Below are 20,034 nucleotides of genomic sequence, written 5' to 3'. Positions count from 1 at the left end.
TAAAATGTTTTGTATTTCAATAGGATAAAATATTTAAGCATTTTGGGCATTTATAAAACATCTTGTAATTGGGAATTTGTAATCGGAAAAAAACCATGATGACAAAGATGGTAAAACATTTTGTATTTTCAGTTTTAACACACCGTTTTATACCTAGTTTTACGTGTTTTTCCTCTTTTTGTTTTACATTTATTTTTCTGTTCTTTTCCACAATCACTTCTCCACTTTCAATAAGATCAATTTTGAAAGAGAGAGGCACTCATAAAAATCACAATTAATGTCACAAAATTAAATAAAGGAAAAAGTTTCTATAAAGATGCCTCTCAAAAATCCATCAAAAAATGTAGTTTTAATGTTGAAAAATCATTTGATTGATCATTTCGACATCGAGATGTATGACCATAAAAAATAAAAAGATTTTAAATCTAAAAAATAATACATCTTACAACATATTATCTACACAATCCATTTTCAAGATTTTCATATGTTTATAGATCTACTTGATTTTAACCGTTTTTAAAATTTAAAAATTTATAATTAGATATAAAAATAGATTTTAAGACAATCATAAAAACATTTTACATCAAAATTATACACCATGATAAAATTTGAAGGTGCACCTTACCTCTACCCCTACAGATGCATCCGTATGCAAACTCCACCCTTCAATAAAAATACAAAAAATTAGTACTAACAATCACATACTTTATCCCTCGTTTCTTCTCTAAAAATCACAAAAATGAGAATGATTAATATTGTTTCAAAATTCGTATAAAAAATTAATTATCAAAAATATCGATAGCCACTCAAACAATAAACGACACCTCAATTTTCACGTATTTTTTGCAAAATAATGAAAGTACATGATGCACTATCCATTTTATTTTTTATAACTCAATGTTTTTAAGTGCTCTTTGCACACATCCAGCCAATTCTCTGATCCAGACTGCCAATCCAACCCGATTTTTCATATGAAAGATCCATTTTTTAAAGACCTTGATATTAATGAAAGGGAAGTCCCAGGAATCAGGTGCCAACTTGGGCACTTAAATATCTGAGTACGCTCGCCTAGAAGAGGCGAGCCATTTCCAAGTGAGTTGGCCTAAAATGGTGAAAAAAAAAACATATAAGTATCAGATCCTGAGGTAAACCGCCTGAATCAAGAAAACTCAGCCCATTCCCTAAAGTCAGGTCCTGAAGTGAACCGCCCAATTCTCAACAACTAGGGCAATTCACTGATTGAATACGATCCGGAACCAGAGACATCCAGCTCCAAACCGAAGCCAGCAAATGACCATCTTAACCCCAAGTTGGAAACTCTCTGGATTTCTCGGGTTTCTTCATGAGAGATGGATGGCAGTACCAATCTCCCTTCCGTCCCGTCCCCTCCCCTCCCCTCCCCTCACCCGAGCTTGGCACATGCAATTACACTAAATTCTGCCCCACTCAGCTCGATACACGTAAGTACACATGATCACCATGATATATACCATTTAGCCTGCCATGGTACTGTCTCTATTCCCACAAAAGAATTTGTTGCCTCCCAAAAGTCACAGCTAGATAGATAAAAGCATGTACAATCAAACAAGAACAGCAAATGCACAAGAGAAAATATTCATCCGAATGGACAATCAAATCACACTCCATATCTTCCATACACGATTGAAAAACTAAAATTGGAGACAACGTTGGACCATATAATGTAGAATACTAAAGATCCTGCTTAAAAAGCTTAAAAATAGAAAGAAACCAATCCTTAAAACACACACACCACTCCAAACTCCCAAACTCCAATCAAAATAAGCTATATCAAAACATACCTCACATGTAGAAAAGAAAGAAAAAAACTACTCAGAGGGGGTGGGGGGCGGGGGGACTACTGATAGTACATGAGCTGCTGAGCAGCAGCGACGTTTTGGAAGCCACCATCGTAGATGGCCTGGCTGGCCCCGGCAGTCATGGGGGCACTAGTAGGCTTCAAGGGGTGTTGGGGGGGTATCATATTCATACCCATCTTGTTCAGGGCCAAGTGACGCTCATATGCCAACAGATCAGATGGCGACAGCATCGGGAGTGGAGCTGCGGGGGGCGGGAGAGGTGTCGAGCTTGCACCAGGAGGCGTCGGCTTGTTACCCCATGAACACTGCATAACCCATGGAATCATTTTCATGATTATGATGATGATGATGATGATTTTTTTTTTTTAACGCCTGATGCCCCTAATACTCTCATGCAACAGGTTTTTGGGCAAAGGTAAGACGACAGAAAAGCAAATTTTTTAAACCTCCTCAGAGGAAGATCAGAATTGGGAGTAAAATTTTAATGGAATTAACCTTTCTTTCTGTAAGAGCTTACACAGGTTAACCAGCCACGAAATAGTTAACCTTGTTCACTTGTTGTAAGAATCTTATTTTTTTCTACAATTACAAAATCTAAGACATGGAAACTTTGATGGATGGGGAATTCTCAAACAAGAGAGAGAGAGAGAGTATAGGGGACTACCTTGATAGGCTTTCCACAAAGGATCCTTCCATTGCCAATCTGAATTGCTAATGCCGCTTCCGAATGGTTACTGTACCTCACAAATCCAAACCCTTTGTCTCTCTGGACTCGCACTTCCTCAATCACCCCAGCACCAAGCGCATGGAATTGACGATGGAGCTCAAGCTGAGAAACCTGCTAATACCAAGTAATGATTAGACATATCACCCCAAATTATGTAAAAGCTTACAAAAAGGTAAGCTGCATTTGGAAAGAGTGAGGTTTTGGGGCATTACCCAACACACCCGTTTATTTGCGTCTGCCTTCCAAAAATCCATCTTAGAGATGGATTTTGGATCCAAAGGGGTTCGTAATCTCGACTATGGCAATCATGAATATGGAAAAAAAAATAGATTTTTAAATATTACAATAGTATTCTTTTAATTTATTTTTTGCACCATTGATTTAATTCTTCACAGATCGTCAATCTGCTCCACATTTGGAGCCACAAAAAGATGGATCTATGTCGGAAATGCATTTTCAGTTATTTAAAATCTGTTTTACATCTTAAATCCAAGAAAAACCTAGGTAGACTCATGAGTTTGAGGATTCACAGAATAGAGGATTCACGGAAGACTTTTCCTTTGAAAAATAAAAAACCTAGAACTTCTTTGAAGTAATCAAATTGCTCGTGTATGTGCATGCAGAATTGCTCTCCGCAAACACATCTCCGCTATTCCCACTAAAAACATGGGTGGGAATGTCACAAGCATGGATGGCATGCTTTGAAAATGGGAAAATTTCATATGGCCCCCGATTTCCATTCCAATTTCGTAATAGAATGTCCTAGGTTTTTTACAGGAAACAAAGTGGCAAGGGGGAAAAAACTAAGGAAATAAGATGGATATGAACTTTAATATATAGGAAAGGATAATGATAAAAATGGTGTTGGCATAATAGTAGACAAAGATTAAACAATGAAGTAGTTAATGTCAAAAAAGTAGGTGATAGGCTCCTATAAATTAAACTTGCATTACAAGAAGAGATAATTAACTAATTAGGGTTTATATACCACAAATAGTTGGGAAAAGGCTCTTAAGATGATAAGGACTTGTGCACCACAAGTAGGATCATATAAAAGCAAGGTAGACTTTTTTCCTAGTTAATAAAGTGGATCGACCATCATATAAGGACTGTAAGGTTATCCCAAGAGAGAGTTTGACTACGCAACATAAGCTCGTGGTTATGGATATTTGCACAAAGAGATAGAAGAAAAGGGATAAAAAGGGGTGAAAATAATAGGTGTCCAAAAACTAGGAAGTGGAATTTAAAAAATGAGAAAATAGACTTATTTAGGCATATGCTAGTTAAAGAAGAAAAATAGAACTACAAACAATGTTATGTGGAATGAGATGGTTGACTGTATACAGCAAGTCGCACAAGAAGTTTTAGGAGAAACTAGAGGGAAAAAAAATCTCAATAAGGAAACTTGGTGATGGAGTGATGAAGTTCAAAAGGCCACTAGCTAAAAATATATCATGTTATAAACTTGGCAATATAATAGAAATGATCAAAGCGTAGAACAATGTAAAAACGCTAACAAAAATACTAAATAAATAGTAATTACGGCTAAACTTAAGATATATGATAACCTATACATTAAAATGGAACAAGAAAATATACTTGGTGATGGAGTGATGAAGTTCAGAAGGCCATTAGCGAAAAAAAATATCATATTCTAAAACTTGGCAATATAATAGAAATATTCAAACCTTAGAACAATATAAAAATGCTAAGAAAAATACTAAATAAATAGTAAGTAAGGCTAAACTTAAGGCATATGATAACCTATACAATAAATTGGAACAACAAAATATGAAAAGATGTCTTCAAATTATGAAAAAAAATGAGAGAGAAAGTGTAGAGATCAAGACCATATTAAATGCATTAAGATTGAGGATCAAAGGATCCTAGTGAATGATGAAGAGTTCAATATAAGGTAGAGAGTTTATTTTTAAAAATTATTAAATGACGAACGCAATGGGAACACAGCAACAGAAGGAACGTTGGTATAAATGAGGGCAAAGGTCATAGATACATTCATAGGATTAGGATATCGGAAGTGAAAGAAGCTTTGAAGCAGATCAAGATAGGAAAGGCTCGAGGACCAGATAGTATCCCAATAAGGCTTGGAAGTGTATGGAGGAGATTGGCCTTGACTAGCTGACCAAGCTATTCTACAAGGTGTTGAGAACAAAGAAAATGCCAAACAAATTGAGAAAAAGTACAATGTTACCTATTTACAAGAACAAAGGAAACATACATAATCATACGAACTATCAAGAGATCAAACTTATGAGTTATACTACAAAGCTGTGGAAGAGAGTGATTGAGCAACAAATAAGACATGAAACGAGTGTATCAGAAAGCCAATTTGGTTTTATACCAGGGAGGTCAACAATTAAGGCTATCTTCCTACTTAGGCAACTAATTGAGAAGTTTAAGGTGAAAGGAAAAGACCGTCACATCGTCCATATTGATCTAGAAAAAGCTCATGATAGACACTCGAGATTTTAATTTGGTGCATGTTGGACAATAAAAAAGAGTCTTCAGATACTATATCGACTTGATGAGAGATATGTACAACGGAGCCTAACTAGTGTGCAAATAACTAGCAAAGAGATGAGTGAGTTTTCAATGGGAATACGTCTACATTAGGGGTAAGCGTTGAGCCCATACCTCTTTCTCTTAGTTATGGACGACTTAACTAGGCACCTACAAGATGAGGTACTGTGGTGTATGTTGTTCTCGGACGGCATAGTTTTGATCAATAAGACCCAAAACGGTATCAACACAAAGTTATAATTTTTGAGGGATATTCTAGAATCTAAAGATTTTAAAATTAACCGGACTGAGATAGAATATATGGAATTCAAGTTTAGTAATAATAGGAGTGGAGACGAAGAAGTAATTAAGATTGACAGCCAAGACATACCAAAAAGAGCGCGCTATTTCAATGTCCTGGGTTAAAAATCTAGGAAAATGGAGAGATTGGGGAAGATGTCGCATATAGAATTAGAGGTGGGTGAGTGAAAAATGCAACCGGAGTTCTATGTAATCGCCGCATACCAATGAAGCTGAAGGGGAAGTTCGTGCGACCAGCTTTGCCTTATGGGGTAGAATGTAGGGCAGTCAAGACACAACATACCTATAGGATGAGTGTAGTTGAGATGAGGATGTTGAGATGGATGAGTGGCAAGATAAGAAGGGATAGAATACATTTGGGAGAACCTAAGTGTGGCTCCAACAGGCAATAAGATGAGAGAAAATAGACTTAGATGGCCTGGCCATGTGCAGCATGGATCAAGTACAGCACCTGTTAGGAGGTGCGAGTTAGTTCAAATGGAAAGCTCAAAGGAGCAAAGGACATGGCTAAAAGTGGTAAAAAAAATATGGAGGCTTATAGCGTCAGTGGGGAATGGCCCTTGATATAGCTTAACAATGGACTAGGTTTTGTGTAGCCGACCCCAAATAGTTGGAGAAAAGGCTCTGATGATGATGATGATATGGCATTAAGTATTTACAAAAAATATCATCGTACCCACTCATCCCCTCTCAACCCAACCCCTCCGCCTTCCCTCCCCTTTTCCCCTATTTTACCTGAAAACTTGACATTAACAATGCTACTTGTACCAAATTAGGACCTTATCTCGTCTTCCCTCTAACCCATTTCACTCCTCCCCTTAATCTTCTCTCTCTTCTCTCACTCATCATGGTCAAGGCGCCATCGCTTGTCTACCTTGCCCATGATGAGAGAGAGAGAGAGGAAAGAGAGGATCCACGAGAGGGGTGAAATAGGTTAGGCAAAGAATAGAAGAGAAGTCCTTACGGCATAAGTAACATCATTACTTGTCAATTTCCAAGTAAAAAGGGGGAAGTGGAGGGGATGAGGGGGTATGATAATATTTTTAGCAAAATTTAATTCTACCACACAAAAAAAAAAAATATGGAGGGGCTATAGTGAAATTGGAATAGAAATCAGGGGTCACTACAAACTTTTCCCTTAAAAAAAAGCATATGTTCCTAATGGCCGATGGTGGAATTTCACAGTAACCAGAAGGACTGCTTGTTGAGGGCTATGGTTAATCGCTATCATCAATCATTGAGAACTGACGACGTCGCTCCTATTGTGTACCAGTACCATCCAAAGGCTGTGTTGTACATACCCGTCTTCAAACTAGCAATTCAGGTATCCAATTTAAAAGAAAATCAAACAACACACAAAGGAGATACAATCTAACTTTTGTCAAATAGAAAAAAGAACAGGAAAAAGATGGTCAACTTGCCTCAGGGGCTAGATTGCCAACATATACAGTAGTATATGCAGGATTATTCTCTGGAGCATCTTCATTTGGCGCCTCTTGGCTGCCTTCTGCTAATACGACAATGAAGTTCAGTTTGTCATTGTAACATGGCCACAAAGAAAAAGTACCTCATAAAGAAATCAAATAAAATCTCACTAAATCAAATCAAATTTCATTATAGTATGTTCAGCTATGGCTGTCACACTCGTCATATGCAAAATATCCTTCATAAAACAACCAAGATGTTCAGCCTGATTTAATCAAGGGTCGACATACTCTAGCACCTGTTTATATCTTGCATAGATATAAACAGGTCAAACAACCATCCAATGTCAACAATCGATGGTTGGAAGTCTTGATTCATCCATCCAAAGTTGATATTTGACGGACTTTTGTGCAGAGAAATGACACTCCAGCTGTTTGTTGTCAACAACAGACTTTCTATAGAGAAATGACATTCCAAGCTATCTGTTGTATAGATTGGACGATATGGGAGATGTTTATAAACAAGCAAGTTCTAAACAGGTGCTATGATATACTTTCCCTTTAAATAAAATGGAAAAAGAATTCAAACCTAAAACATTTTATGCAAAACAAGCTGATCATCCACAGTATGTCAAAACACTGTTGAAGAGTTGGTTTATTTTGTGAAAGGCTATAGTGGTTTATACTTCTGAGTTATAACAGATGCATGAGAGGGGGAGGGGGAGGGGCAGGGAGAGAGAGAGAGAGAGAGAGAGAGAGAGAGTATTGGTTTTCATGACTTGTACACTTCTGGCAGGCTATTTACAGTGTATGCCCCATGAAACGTTCAAAATACCCACAGGCAATCACACACAGGAATAACACTAATTAAGGCAGTCACACACAGGAATAACACTAAATAACTTGATCTTTTGCAAAAAATTAATATCCAACAAATCAAACAAAAGCCACTTATCGTTTTGTTAACACAATCTTATAAAGGCTACTGAATGCTGCTACTGGTATCTAGGCAATCCATTGTTCAGCAGTATAAATTCCTGACCAAAGCAAGGCCAGGGTTTATGTTTTAAGCCAGTTCTTTTCGAATCCATTGAGCGATGTCTCCTTGTAACTGAGTTAATCCTTTTGGAGAGTAATCTGATTTATTTTAAGCAAACAAATAACTAAATGGTTAAGATTTATAGCCAAAAAGTACTTCAAAGAGATTATTTTCAATATATCCATGAGAATAGAAATAGAGGAAGATACCACAAATTATTAGAGCTGGATGGATGTTCTGATGTGACCGTTGAATAATAATAAAACTGAAGGGCAAGTTCCATAGGACGGCTATAAGACTAGCCAAGCTTTATGGGATAGAATGTTGAGCAGTCAAAAACAATGTATCCATAGAATAGGTATAACTAAGATAAGGATGTTGAGAAAGATGAGTCGCAAGACAAGAAAAGATAGAATTCGGTATGAATACATCCAAGGAAACTTAAGGGTGGCTCCAATAGACAATAAAATGAGGGAAAATAGACTTGGGTAGTTTGGCCATGTGCAACATCGACCTAGAATAGCACCAATAAGAAGGTACGCCTTGTTCAAGTAGAAGGCTCTAAAAGGGTAACGAGGAGGCGCAAAATGATATGGATGGAAGTAGTGAGAAAAGATATAGTGACTTATGGTTTGACTAAGGGTATGACCTTTGCAAGTGTGTCAAGGTGGAACAAGATTCGTGTAGCCAACTCCAAATAGTTGGGATACGGCTCAGATGATGGTGAAACAAATAACTAAATAGCTTCATCAAAGGCTAAACCAATAGGAAAACATAATCAACTGTTCTGCCAATTTGATGGGCATTGAATAGTCAGCATAAATAATCGCTATGCCTTTATTTTCTTTTTCGCTTTCTTCTTCCTTTTCTTTTTTCTTTTTTTTCTTTTTTTTGAGGAACACCATTATGCCTTTATTTTCTTTGGCCGCATCAGATATTGGAGGCAATCTTGCTAATAAGGAACGTGGATGGTTCAAATGGGTGATCTTTCTTTGATAAAATCTTATATCCTAGCAAGGCTAGGTGGCAATAAGATAGCTAACTTGTGGTTTGGAGGGATGATTTTGTATGCAACGAAGCTTTAAGGTAGGGTTCCCAGGATTCCCAAGAACCCATGAATTCCAAACCACTATAAAGAACCTCAAAATAATAAAATAAAATAGGCCCAAAATATTCATTAAGGGATGAAAACGCAATCCAGTTTTGCAGTCATAAGCATGCAACAGTTATGCATGCAGCAACTTAGATCAGAAGCATAGTTGCTTCAGTTTGCTGATTCGCATCTTGCACTAAATTGCTGGCCATGCAAAACAACATGTTTTCTTTTTCTTTTTGTAGGTTGGTGGCAGGAATCAGACCTGGGACATTGAGAGACAATTCTCACCACCATAACCATCAAACAACAACATGCAGTACATTGAGGCCATAAAACTGAAAATATGATTACAAAAATGCAATACATCCGTTCCAATCGGTTTCACAGAATGACTACTGCATTGCATAAATGGATCCAAAGTATGGAAAATTGAATTAAAAATTTGAGTTAAAATAGTAAATTCAAAAGAAAGACCCAGATGAGTAGTTTTACAAAAGCACAGAGCACCCAACTAAAATAAGATTTATGTTTTCCTTTAATAACCAAACAGGATTACTGTCTTCTAGTTTATATGTCGCTACAAGCCCAACCGCATGTCCATTTACCTAGCAGAGTCGAATCATTATTCCATCATATCACATACCTGATGTCCCATTAGTGAGCTCCACCACGCTTTTGGCATCAGAGTTTTGCTTGTCATCATTAATACCCGCACCCTTTGCTGCCCAGTTGCAACGGATCTGTCTACTGCCAAGCCACTTTCCTGGAAGAAGAAAAAGAGCACCAAGTTTAAAAAATGATACCACAAAGACTACAAAGGGTAGAGGTAATATCATAAACACTGAATTTTTACCCCAATTTTGGACAACAACACAGGGTTTGATCAACATGTGGCCAGCTCTCCACCCAAAGCTATCAATTTCTGAGTTGGCTAGGAACTACTATTATTTCCTGACTTCCAGTTTCATACAACTCAGAAAGTGGCAGCTTTTGAGCGGTGAGAACACACCTAAACAGGGGCATAAAGAGGCACCCTGACATGCAAATGAAACACAAACAGGTCAACACCTAAATACCACAGAACCATGGTTTGTTGTGGCATCCTAATGACGCTTCTGTATGTCAAACGATCAAAATATACTATGAAGAACTTAAATTTTGCTGCACTGCAATTCATACCACATGTGCAGATAGGTGCTTGGGTGGGACGTCTAAAAGATAACTAAGGCATCCATCATCGTCAAGGATTGGCCAAGGAATGAACAGTATATAAATTGCTCTTGTACCACATGTGCAACAGCAGAAACATCAGAGGAAGCCATAACAAAATATTTGTCAAATGTATCCACAGAAGTGAGGAAGGTTGTCCTCAAGGTAGGCAGATCCCCAATGGGGCACTAATAGCATATGAGAGATGGATTTGAAAAACTACTCCACTCTCCACATACAGAGAGACCATTTATCAAAAAAAAGAGAGATAGGGAGAGCACAGATATTGAAAACACACATGCCCACCACAGTTGGAGTAGTTAGCAGTCTGAACTGTAAAACAGTGAACTGGTCAGCTTTCCAGTCTGGTTGAGCCCCCCGAACCGAAATGTCCATCAAACTCCAGTGCACCAGCACTTACCATTCTGACACAGACAATTTGACCAGGCTATACTCATGAATCCCAAATTGGGGTTTGGAGTTCCCTCCCTTCAGGCTCATTTTACGCTTGTGCACGCATTAGCCTCACAGCTGCCTACTTTGAAAAACCAACCATTAAGAGAATTTTGCAGAAAGTTGTCCCGGTGCTATGACTGTATTCATTTTTTCCCTTTCTGATAAATAAAGAGAAGAAAAGTTATGTCAAGTAGAATGCAAGATGCACACTTGAGGAAATCCCTGGAAAAGGAAGGACAGATTTGCAAGTTTTTTTTACTTGTTGGTATGCATATAAGAACAGTACTGTGTTAATAAGTATGATGTCACCTAGCAATCCCATTCAAGATTTTTATGTCAGTGATGACTGGAAAGGTCACAAGACTTTGAGTGACAAAGACGGCAGTCTTCAGGTGTATTCAGTTAAATGAGAAGAGCTCAACAAAACATTGCTAGAGAAATGGTGTCGTAGCTTTATGAATGCATGAGGAAGCAAATGAAGGAACAATATTTTGGAATAAAGTACAAGTGTTGGTAAGGCAGGTAAGGAATGGTCATGGTTCAATGATAGGGCTATAAGTAGTAATTAGGAAAGAGTAGGAAATGCGATATATCTTATTTTATTTGTTTTGGAGGATCGGGAATCCTTGATGTAAGTAGAATGTGTATCACAAAAATTTTGGGTTACAGATGGAGAGTAATGCCTACGTTTGGGATTGCTGCAATTAGAGAGGGAGTATGGTCTTATGGCATCTCGGATGAAGGTTCTAAGTATGTCATGAAGTTGGCTTGTTGGAGGGATTCTCATAGTGTGGGGATATGCAAGTTTGGATTTGGGAGCCATGCAGATTTTTCGCAATCAATTCATCCTATAGAGATCCATGTTGGAGGTGATAGAAATTTCCATAGGTATAAGCATTACACATCATACCTTGTTGCTGTGTTGACAAATGAAGGAGCCAAGTTCCCACTTCTCAAAGGAAACCATATCAATACCAGTTGTTTTCCCATGTCATGTAAATAGAAGCTGAGGAGGTGGTGAAGCATCTTTTGTTGCACTATGGCTTGCAAGTAGACTAGGGTAGTTTTACGCAACCTTGTTAACATATCATGGCTCACACCCAAATCCCTGGTGGCCCTCATTTCCTTCTTCCCCTCAAATTCATGCCCAAAGAGGCTCAAATTTCATGAGTTATTTGCCATAGCCAAGCTTTTAGCAGACAAGTGATTGATGGATTTAGGAGTTCGAGAAGTGAATAGTTGTATCAAGAACATATTATAAAGTAAATATTATATCAAACGAAACTTGGGTAGGGATGGTTTAAATTATTAGTGGCCAAACTGGTGAAGGAATGCAATTTGAACGAATATGGAGGTAGCTCAGAGCTAGTGAAATCAGGCCACTGAAAGGAACAGTGTGATGTTCTAACCTCCTATTTTATAACAAACACCATGCTAATTTTCATTCTAGCAAGAACAATAACACAAAATACCCCACATAAAAACCACTTTCACTAAAGGACATTAAGTGTTAAGAAAATCGAGTAAATCTACAAAACCTACCATAGGCATCCATGCATCCATACAAAGATGCACAAATCCATAGATACATGCATACGTAGAGAGAGAGAGAGAGAGAGAGAGAAAGAGAGAGTAAGAAGCTGAGTACACCACACATAAAAAGATAGAAATCAGCAATTTTTTTAATAAAGAAGATTGCATATAAACAACACAAAATCGTGTTTCTACTCCAAATTTTGTTTCTGAATTTTTAAAAATCCCACTTCTTGTAACCTAAAATCAAAATAAAAAGAAGCACAATATATTTAAATATAGAAGCCAGTGTTCAATTAAGATAGTTTAAAAAAAGAGGCCTGCCTGCCAAAAACAAAAAAAAAAACCACCGAAAGGCAGAAGATCTAACATGTTAATATAAAATATGACCATGTCAGACTAATAGCAGCAGTAGCATGCACATGTCGAACATAGAATTGCATCACACGCAACTGACAAAATATAACAAGAATGAGTCAAATATGTGATAATAGTAGACATGCAATCTCATTTCTCTTACCATTCTGCTCATTTATAGCATTCTGCGCATCCTGCCAAAGGACATAACAATGAGGAGAATGAGAAACATGTATCAAAAAATTCAAAAGTCTTTTAAACATACTTTCAATGTAACTTACCTGCTGATTACGGAAAGAAACAAATCCAAAGCCTCTAGAACGTCCAGTTTTCTGATCCCACATAACTCGTGCATCTCTAATCAATTCCAAGACTCAATAAGAAGGGATTCTTAAGTGTAAAATCTTGTTTATCAATTATGTAGTCTATCTCAAAATTTTAATATTTTATTTAAATCCACAAAAGAACTTGAAGCTAAGCAGCTAATTGTTAGCACTTCTAGCACAGGCATCAACACATCTTCAACAAAGGTTGCTATCACACTTAGTTGGAATTTTCCGTTCATCTCAAAAGAGTTAATCATTATAATTTCTATTTGCAAAAGGATATTTAGTAATTCATATGCTATTGAGATATGAATAAGCACAGATATAGTGTCCAATGAAATTTGGATCACTAGTGCAATAGAGATGATGAGGAAGGAGGGTGTTGTAGTCATTTCTAGAATTCGAAAAGACAAGCAAGACAAATATTAAAAATTGGAAACTTCTATTCATCCCACTTCCTGTTTGTATCCCAAAAAAAACCAAGATATGTTGTTCATTTTCACCATAATAATTAGAACTTTACATACATGAAGAAATCCCCCCTCTCCAAAAATATTTGCAACACAAATATCTGAAGGCAAAAACTGTCTAAAATTGTTCAAGGCCAATGACATTCTACTCAAGAAATGATTGTCATGCGCTTATAGTTGATAGAGTGGATGCTTTAGCTTTTATTATGGAAGGAGTGTTTCAACACTTCTTTGATTATTTGCATCATCAAAGATGACAACTAGCTGCCTTCTAATTTCAGGAACCACTAAAAAGATGTTATATTTTGTAAACATATTGATATCTTGTATAACTTTGCCTGCAAAAATAGTAAATTTTGTCTCATCTCTAATCAATTCAAGTTTCCAGCCATGAAATTTGATTTCACACAGTTTTTCCATAAATGGATACATGCAATCTGTATGGAAAAGTTGCCAAATCCAAGACCATCATAAAACATTCTGCACACTAATTATGTTGCTCAATGATAGAAAATTTCTCAGAATAACAGTTATAGAAAGTTTCTCAGAATAACAGTTACATGGCAGAGGAGGAAAACCAGAAAGGTCACATGGAACTTACGAACAGCTGCTGTAAGTTGAGAAACACGCAAAAAGTGTGGCATCAGTAACATCAGAACTAAGATCACCAACAAAAATGTTGTAGTGCCCTAAAATCAGTCAAAAATAAGTGTCTTAATGTCGTACACAATACCATAACATGACAGAGTGGCTAAAAAAAATTTGAGAAAAAAGAAGACAAGCAATAACCTGATGTATCCTCCCTATGAGCACTTGTAAATGCCCAGTTAACTTTAATTGGCTGACCAAACCTTCAAATAAAAATTTCAAAAGAAAATCAGGAAAATATGTAATACATTCTGAAAGGACTGAGGTTACCTAAGTAACTTAAAAGGCAGTTAATTTAAATAGAATACTTACAGAAGCCTTCCATTTAAAGTCAACATCGCCAGAGCAGCAGATCTGCGGTCATAGTAATCCACAAAACCGTAGGATGACTGCAAAGAAGTAGATTTCAGAAGCAACAGATGATTATTGGATGTAACATCAAGTGATGGTGTGTAATAAAATTACGACAATAGATCAAGAGCCTAATAGAACAATCCACAAATCCATATTTAAGGAGCCAATTGGATAAATAAAGAAGAAAAAAAGGTTCCAGATAAAATTCTTCTCAGAAGCACTCACAAATATGCATCACAGGAGCTTTTATTGTTTTATATATAAATGTATGCTATATGCTATATAGCTAAAGAAGTAAAGAATGGGATTTGAACCCATGACCTTGCAGTAAGCAGCTGCAAGGCCTACCACTAACAGGTTCTAATTTATATGCTTTAAAATTACAATGATAGATACATATGTATTATGTATATTGATAGATACATATGAATTATGCATATAATATACATATGTATGCATACATACATGCATGTGTGTATTTATGCACACGCACGCACACGCTCACACGCATACACGCACACACACATATGGATATGACTTCAATCTCTCCGTTTTCCCACAATCCAACACAGGATCTGTGGGTGGACAATCAGCCCCACAGATCTAGGTTTTCAAACACTGGTCATGACTAAGGAGTCTTCAATTCTTCAGACTTCTCAACACCCCTTTTTTTTTTTGAATCTTGATTTCTCGCCACTTAAGTGGCATATATCAGCTTTTTCTCCCTCCTTATGTTAACAAACATAATACATAAAGCTATCAAGAAAAAGGAACTTCCATCAGGTAAAGTGGTCTGGCTCTTTCTATTTGTCCTAATTTTCAAACAGATGAGTGAACCTCTGTTTGCTTATGCCATTGGGCACAACTAGATGGATGAATTTCCCCATAATGGGACTTATCAATCAAATAGTATTAAATACTATCAACCTTTCAACTTGAGATAATACTTCTAAAACTCGACAAAAAATAACAATTATGAAATATAAAAACCTGAAATTATGCATAAAAGTGCAAAAAAAAATATCTGTAATTACATGATGCATGTGATTTCCTAAAGAATAAGGTGCTTATCTTGTCAACAACCTCCCCAGATTTCAGGTTCATTTACCATCAGTTAGAGCTACCCAAACAATTTCATGGTGTTTCTTAAAACACATCCAAAGTAAAAGGTGTTTCAAAACAATGACCGTTCAAGGGGATGCAATCAAGTAGCAATACTCATTACTACAGTCACTCATACAAATCCACATAGAGCAATCACCAAACAAGAACACAAGTAGAAACACATGGCACATAGGTATACATTGTTACCTGGCTTTCAAAGAAAGAGGATACAGTACTAACTAAAAAGAAAAAAAAAGGAAAGAGAAGAGAACAACAAAGTGTGTTGAGTCAAAATGTCAAATTAAGCCAGAGTAATATAAATTTAAGAATATTGGAAAAAAAAATGAGATAAAAAAGAACCACAAAAAAACAGAAAAGAAGAAACTTGATACAAAAAACAGAGTAAACAAGCAACAGAAAACTGTAAAAATAAAACACACTTCCACTGTAGTGTCCGATCGGATGCTGGTACTTCCTTTCGAACCATACCAAACAAAGTATGAAAAGGAAATACAAATCCAAAACTACATATAAGAAGAACAGGGGAGAACATACAAGCATTGCACAAAGCATGTCAATCAAACAGTAAACTAAAAGACTCAGCTTCCACAAGAAGAAAATCAAGAAACGATTTTGAAGGAGGAAATCGTCTTGAAGGCTTAAGTAGTCATTAAATCCCAGTTAAACCAAACTAGTTTGTGCTATCCCCAAGACATCCTACCTTAGAAGCACAAGAACAAGTGAGACAAATTCTCACCATATTACGTGTTTGGCTGCCATGCACGCCAAAGTTCCTAGAATATCAATTCAACCAATACATTACTACCCAAAATTGTTCTCTTTTTTTTTAGAAAAATTGCTACCCAAAAATCTACCCTTGAAGAAATGTCATATCATTGGAAACTTAAAAACATGCACATCCTTAGTGTAGGTATGTCTTTCAGCAGTAGGAATCAAACTTGGAACATAGTGTTATACTCATCAACATCTCACCAATCAAGCCCAAGCTGGATTCCTAAATAATACATAGGGGTAATGGTGGGGTTCGAACCATACTTGTTGGGACCAGGAGCAAATTGGGAGCGGAACAGAGATCGGGAGCCGGGGCCATTGTGAGAGGCTAGAAGATCCCTATTGTTGGAAGCATTATCCATCCAATGCATATTTTAGGGATTGAAATCCCTAAATGTTAGGGATCAAAATCCCAACCTTTTGGGGTTCTTGATCTCGACCTTTTGGGATATTAATCCCAATATTTTGGGGATCTTGCTCCAAACCATAAAGAGTATATATAGTCTAGGACTATACATACTCTTTAAAGTAGGGATCTCTTTGTTTATAGCTAGCAAGCAATGCAACTTTATTAAAAGTATAGTTGCATTGCTAGTTCGCTTGGAAATCTTCATGCGGTCGTTATCGTGGTCTTTAAGGTGGGCATTGAGATCACTAATAGCGAGGACCGAGATCCCTAACAGGTGGGATCGAGATCCCAAAATTTAGAAACTGAGATCCTTTGAAGATACCTTTCCCAAAACAGGGGAGCAAGATTCTAGAGTGTGATCACCACCTAGGTTATGAGATATTTTAGGTTTTGATTTTCCTCAATTTTAGCACCTCCACATTCACTAGTGTGCGTAACTTCATGGAACTAGTTAGGACATTTAGCAAAGCATACATATCACATCATTGCAACACTTCATGCCATTAGAGAATAACAACTGATTCATTACTTCTGAGCTCTGTACCACATAATAGAATTATGCAAAAAATATGATCTTTAGGACTCCAGAACCCTTTCCTGAAACTTTTAAAAAATTGACAGGCCAGATAACTAATCCTGCCGACTCACTCATTATCCCATTTCCTGTACATGCTTCAGGACAGGCCAACCTCACTACACACAATGAAGGGAGTCCAAGATAATACAAGAGCCATATCTTTTCTTCCTCAACAACAGGTCATCCTATGTGTTGTGTGTTTTCCTTTTTCATGGCAACAAGTGCAATCAGTTTACAGCATATCAACAACACCCATGTAAGAATGCTTTGTTTCTGTTTCTTTAGTTATTAAATCTCCTAGATATCAGTCACAAGGTACACAGCAACGACAAAATAATGTTGAAATAGACAGGATATCATACAGTCAACGAGACTGAGTCTTCTTGAGGCAAGTTATTAGCATACTGAAAAATTAACACATCAATGCATGCTATACGTTGAAGATAACTTGCCACAAAAGAAGAATATTCAAAAGCAATACATTCTCCAGTCAAACAAGTATTAACATAAATAAACAGAAGATCAGAAAAAGACTTCTAAGGCTACGATGTTTTGAGTACTCTTCATAACTTTCAGCAAAAAATGAATTTCGCAGTGTTTCCCCTTAGAAATAAAATTATTACATATGCTTTCTCGAAGAACAAACCTTTTCCTTTCTGATGAGTTTACATCCTTCCAATGGGCCAGCACTCTGGAAAACCTCTTGAAGCATGGCTTCTGTGACATTGACATGAATGTTTCCCACATATCTGCATTCCTCGTGAAGAAGACAACATGAGAAACAACATAAAAAATCAAAAAAGAAAAGAGAGAGAGAGCGAGAGAATCAATTTTTACCATTTTGATTCAAAAAATGCCCTACTTAGTTAAGACAAAAACACAATATAAATTAGAAGATAAGGGCGGAAAAAAACAACCCAATCCCCTGACACGTGGGGAGAACCGACTAATTTGAGTGCCATTTTAATTCTTGAGTGAGGAGGGAAACAATTCAAAGCGTGATCCACAACATCTTCTGATGAAGAAAAGAAAAACTAAAAAGAAAATAAATGAAAAAGAAAACAATTGATCTTAGAACTCACACACTGCGGCATGAACTCGAATCGAACCCAGGAGGCAGATTTCCGCTTGGGATCGGCTCAATCTGCAAATAAAGTAAAAAATAACCCCCATAAAAATAAAAAATCCTGCCCCAAATAAAGACAAAAAAATAAACATCCCACAGTACCTAAACCTAGATAACCTGTGAGCTAACCCTAAAACCAACCAGTGATTAGAGGGGTGCATGGAGACTATCAACTGCACATACCCAACTTTGGAATACTAATTCGAGTATATATAAGTTTATTGAGAACGCCTTCATTTTCTCTAGATAAGCACATATTTTGCTTAATAACCCAAATAAATAGAAAAAAAAAAACAAATAGCCTATATTCTGTCTGCATTCCACGGACTAAACAGGTAGACAGGAATCAAAAGGAGGCATGCAAAGAGAATAGAAAAAAATTGAACCATACAATTCATGTTTTTTACCACTACCAGTACAAAAAGAAAAAACTGGAAATAAATACAAGGGACAAAAGAAACCTCCCAAACTCCACCCTTTCTGTAAGAACCCCTTCATTTTCTCTAGATAAGCACATCTTTTGCTTAATAACCCAAAAAAGTAGAAAGAAAAACCGACAGTCTATATTCTGTCTGCATTCTGACGGACTAAACAGGTAGACAGGTATCAAACAGAGCCATGCAAAGAGAGTAGAAAAAAATTTGAACCATACAATTCATGTTTTTTACCACTACCAGTACGAAAAGAAAAAACTGGAACTAAATACAAGGGACAAAAGAAACCTCCCAAACTCCACCCTTTCTGTATAATTTGTGCGAATAATGGAATGTCATAAAACATTCATCATCTAAAACAGCTCACTGTTACATTCTCAACAGTTAAAAGTGAAAATCTGTGAAAGAAAGGAAGTATGACAATATACAGAGTTCCATTTTTAATGTGATCTTAAAATAAATGTACCTGGAAATATAAAACCGGAATAAAACACAGTTAAGTAATCAATAACCAGATTGCAACTAAGAAAAGAAATAATCTTCAACTTTTCAAGTGCATGAAAACAAACACTACATGATACTGAACCATATAAGCCCTCAGAACTCCGTTTTATTCAAACAATAACACATATTAGTTATAGGAAACCCCCATATATCAGACAAAGCAGTAAAAAGTACAAATTTTGTAATGTTTAAACTTGTGACCATCACAAGACAGAGGAAGACACACAAGTAGATAAATCAAAAACTAGGTCACTTCTGAGACATGGAAATATATCAATCAGAAAATACGTATTTAAAGTTACCCTAAGGAGATAAAAACACAAAAATCAAGGAAAAAAGTAAGACATAAATACATATCTATCAGAAAACAACAACCTTTAAGATCAATTCTTGATAAGAATGATGATCAGATCTCCGAAACACAAGGTTTCAGACACAAATTGGCTGAATTCAAATGCATAAAACTCAGTAAAACCTTCAAAAAAAAAAATACGATACCTGTGACATTTGGGCGAGGAGGTTTGGGTGATACATAGACTGCTGCTGTTGTTGAAGGAAGGTTTGTTGCAAAAGAGCTTGCTGCTTCATTCTCTGCTGCATTGTTCTTTCCAAAAGCCCACGCTGATCCAAGCAAAAAAAACCCTCGAAAATTAGGGCTCGAGCACAAGATGCCCTAGAAATTTAGGGGTTTTCGTGGGAAAAACCAGAGCAATAAACCTCTGGACTAGGGCAGGGCTCTCTCCAAAACGGTGGGCCTCAAAGAGACGGTC

General features: G+C 36.7%; 1 protein-coding gene across 4 annotated transcripts; it reads right to left on the bottom strand.

Moving 5' to 3' along the window:
• Positions 1-1,614: 1,614 nt before the first annotated feature.
• On the bottom strand, positions 1,615-20,030 carry LOC18433774 (oligouridylate-binding protein 1). 4 transcript variants are annotated; one of them, XM_020666710.2, is made up of 12 exons: positions 19,763-20,030; positions 18,283-18,344; positions 17,847-17,949; positions 14,277-14,353; positions 14,106-14,167; positions 13,918-14,005; positions 12,802-12,877; positions 12,684-12,714; positions 9,609-9,728; positions 6,828-6,916; positions 2,503-2,676; positions 1,615-2,143 (listed from the first exon to the last, which is right to left on the bottom strand). In XM_020666710.2, the coding sequence occupies exons 1-12, from the start codon at positions 19,862-19,864 to the stop codon at positions 1,877-1,879; spliced, it is 1,251 nt and encodes a 416-aa protein (XP_020522369.1). In that variant the 5' UTR covers positions 19,865-20,030; the 3' UTR covers positions 1,615-1,876. The 4 variants fall into 4 exon arrangements, with proteins under 4 accessions (XP_020522369.1, XP_006843917.1, XP_088710183.1 ...); XM_006843854.4 differs by having other exon boundaries at positions 6,828-6,913; XM_088854057.1 differs by lacking the exon at positions 18,283-18,344.
• Positions 20,031-20,034: the final 4 nt, after the last annotated feature.

Source organism: Amborella trichopoda, chromosome 12 (assembly GCF_054954075.1).
Source record: "Amborella trichopoda isolate Santa Cruz 75 chromosome 12, AtrichopodaSantaCruz75HAP2 v2.0, whole genome shotgun sequence".
NCBI lineage: Eukaryota > Viridiplantae > Streptophyta > Magnoliopsida > Amborellales > Amborellaceae > Amborella > Amborella trichopoda.
Note: the sequence above shows the minus strand (reverse complement) of the source record. Positions and strands in the feature narration are given on the sequence as shown.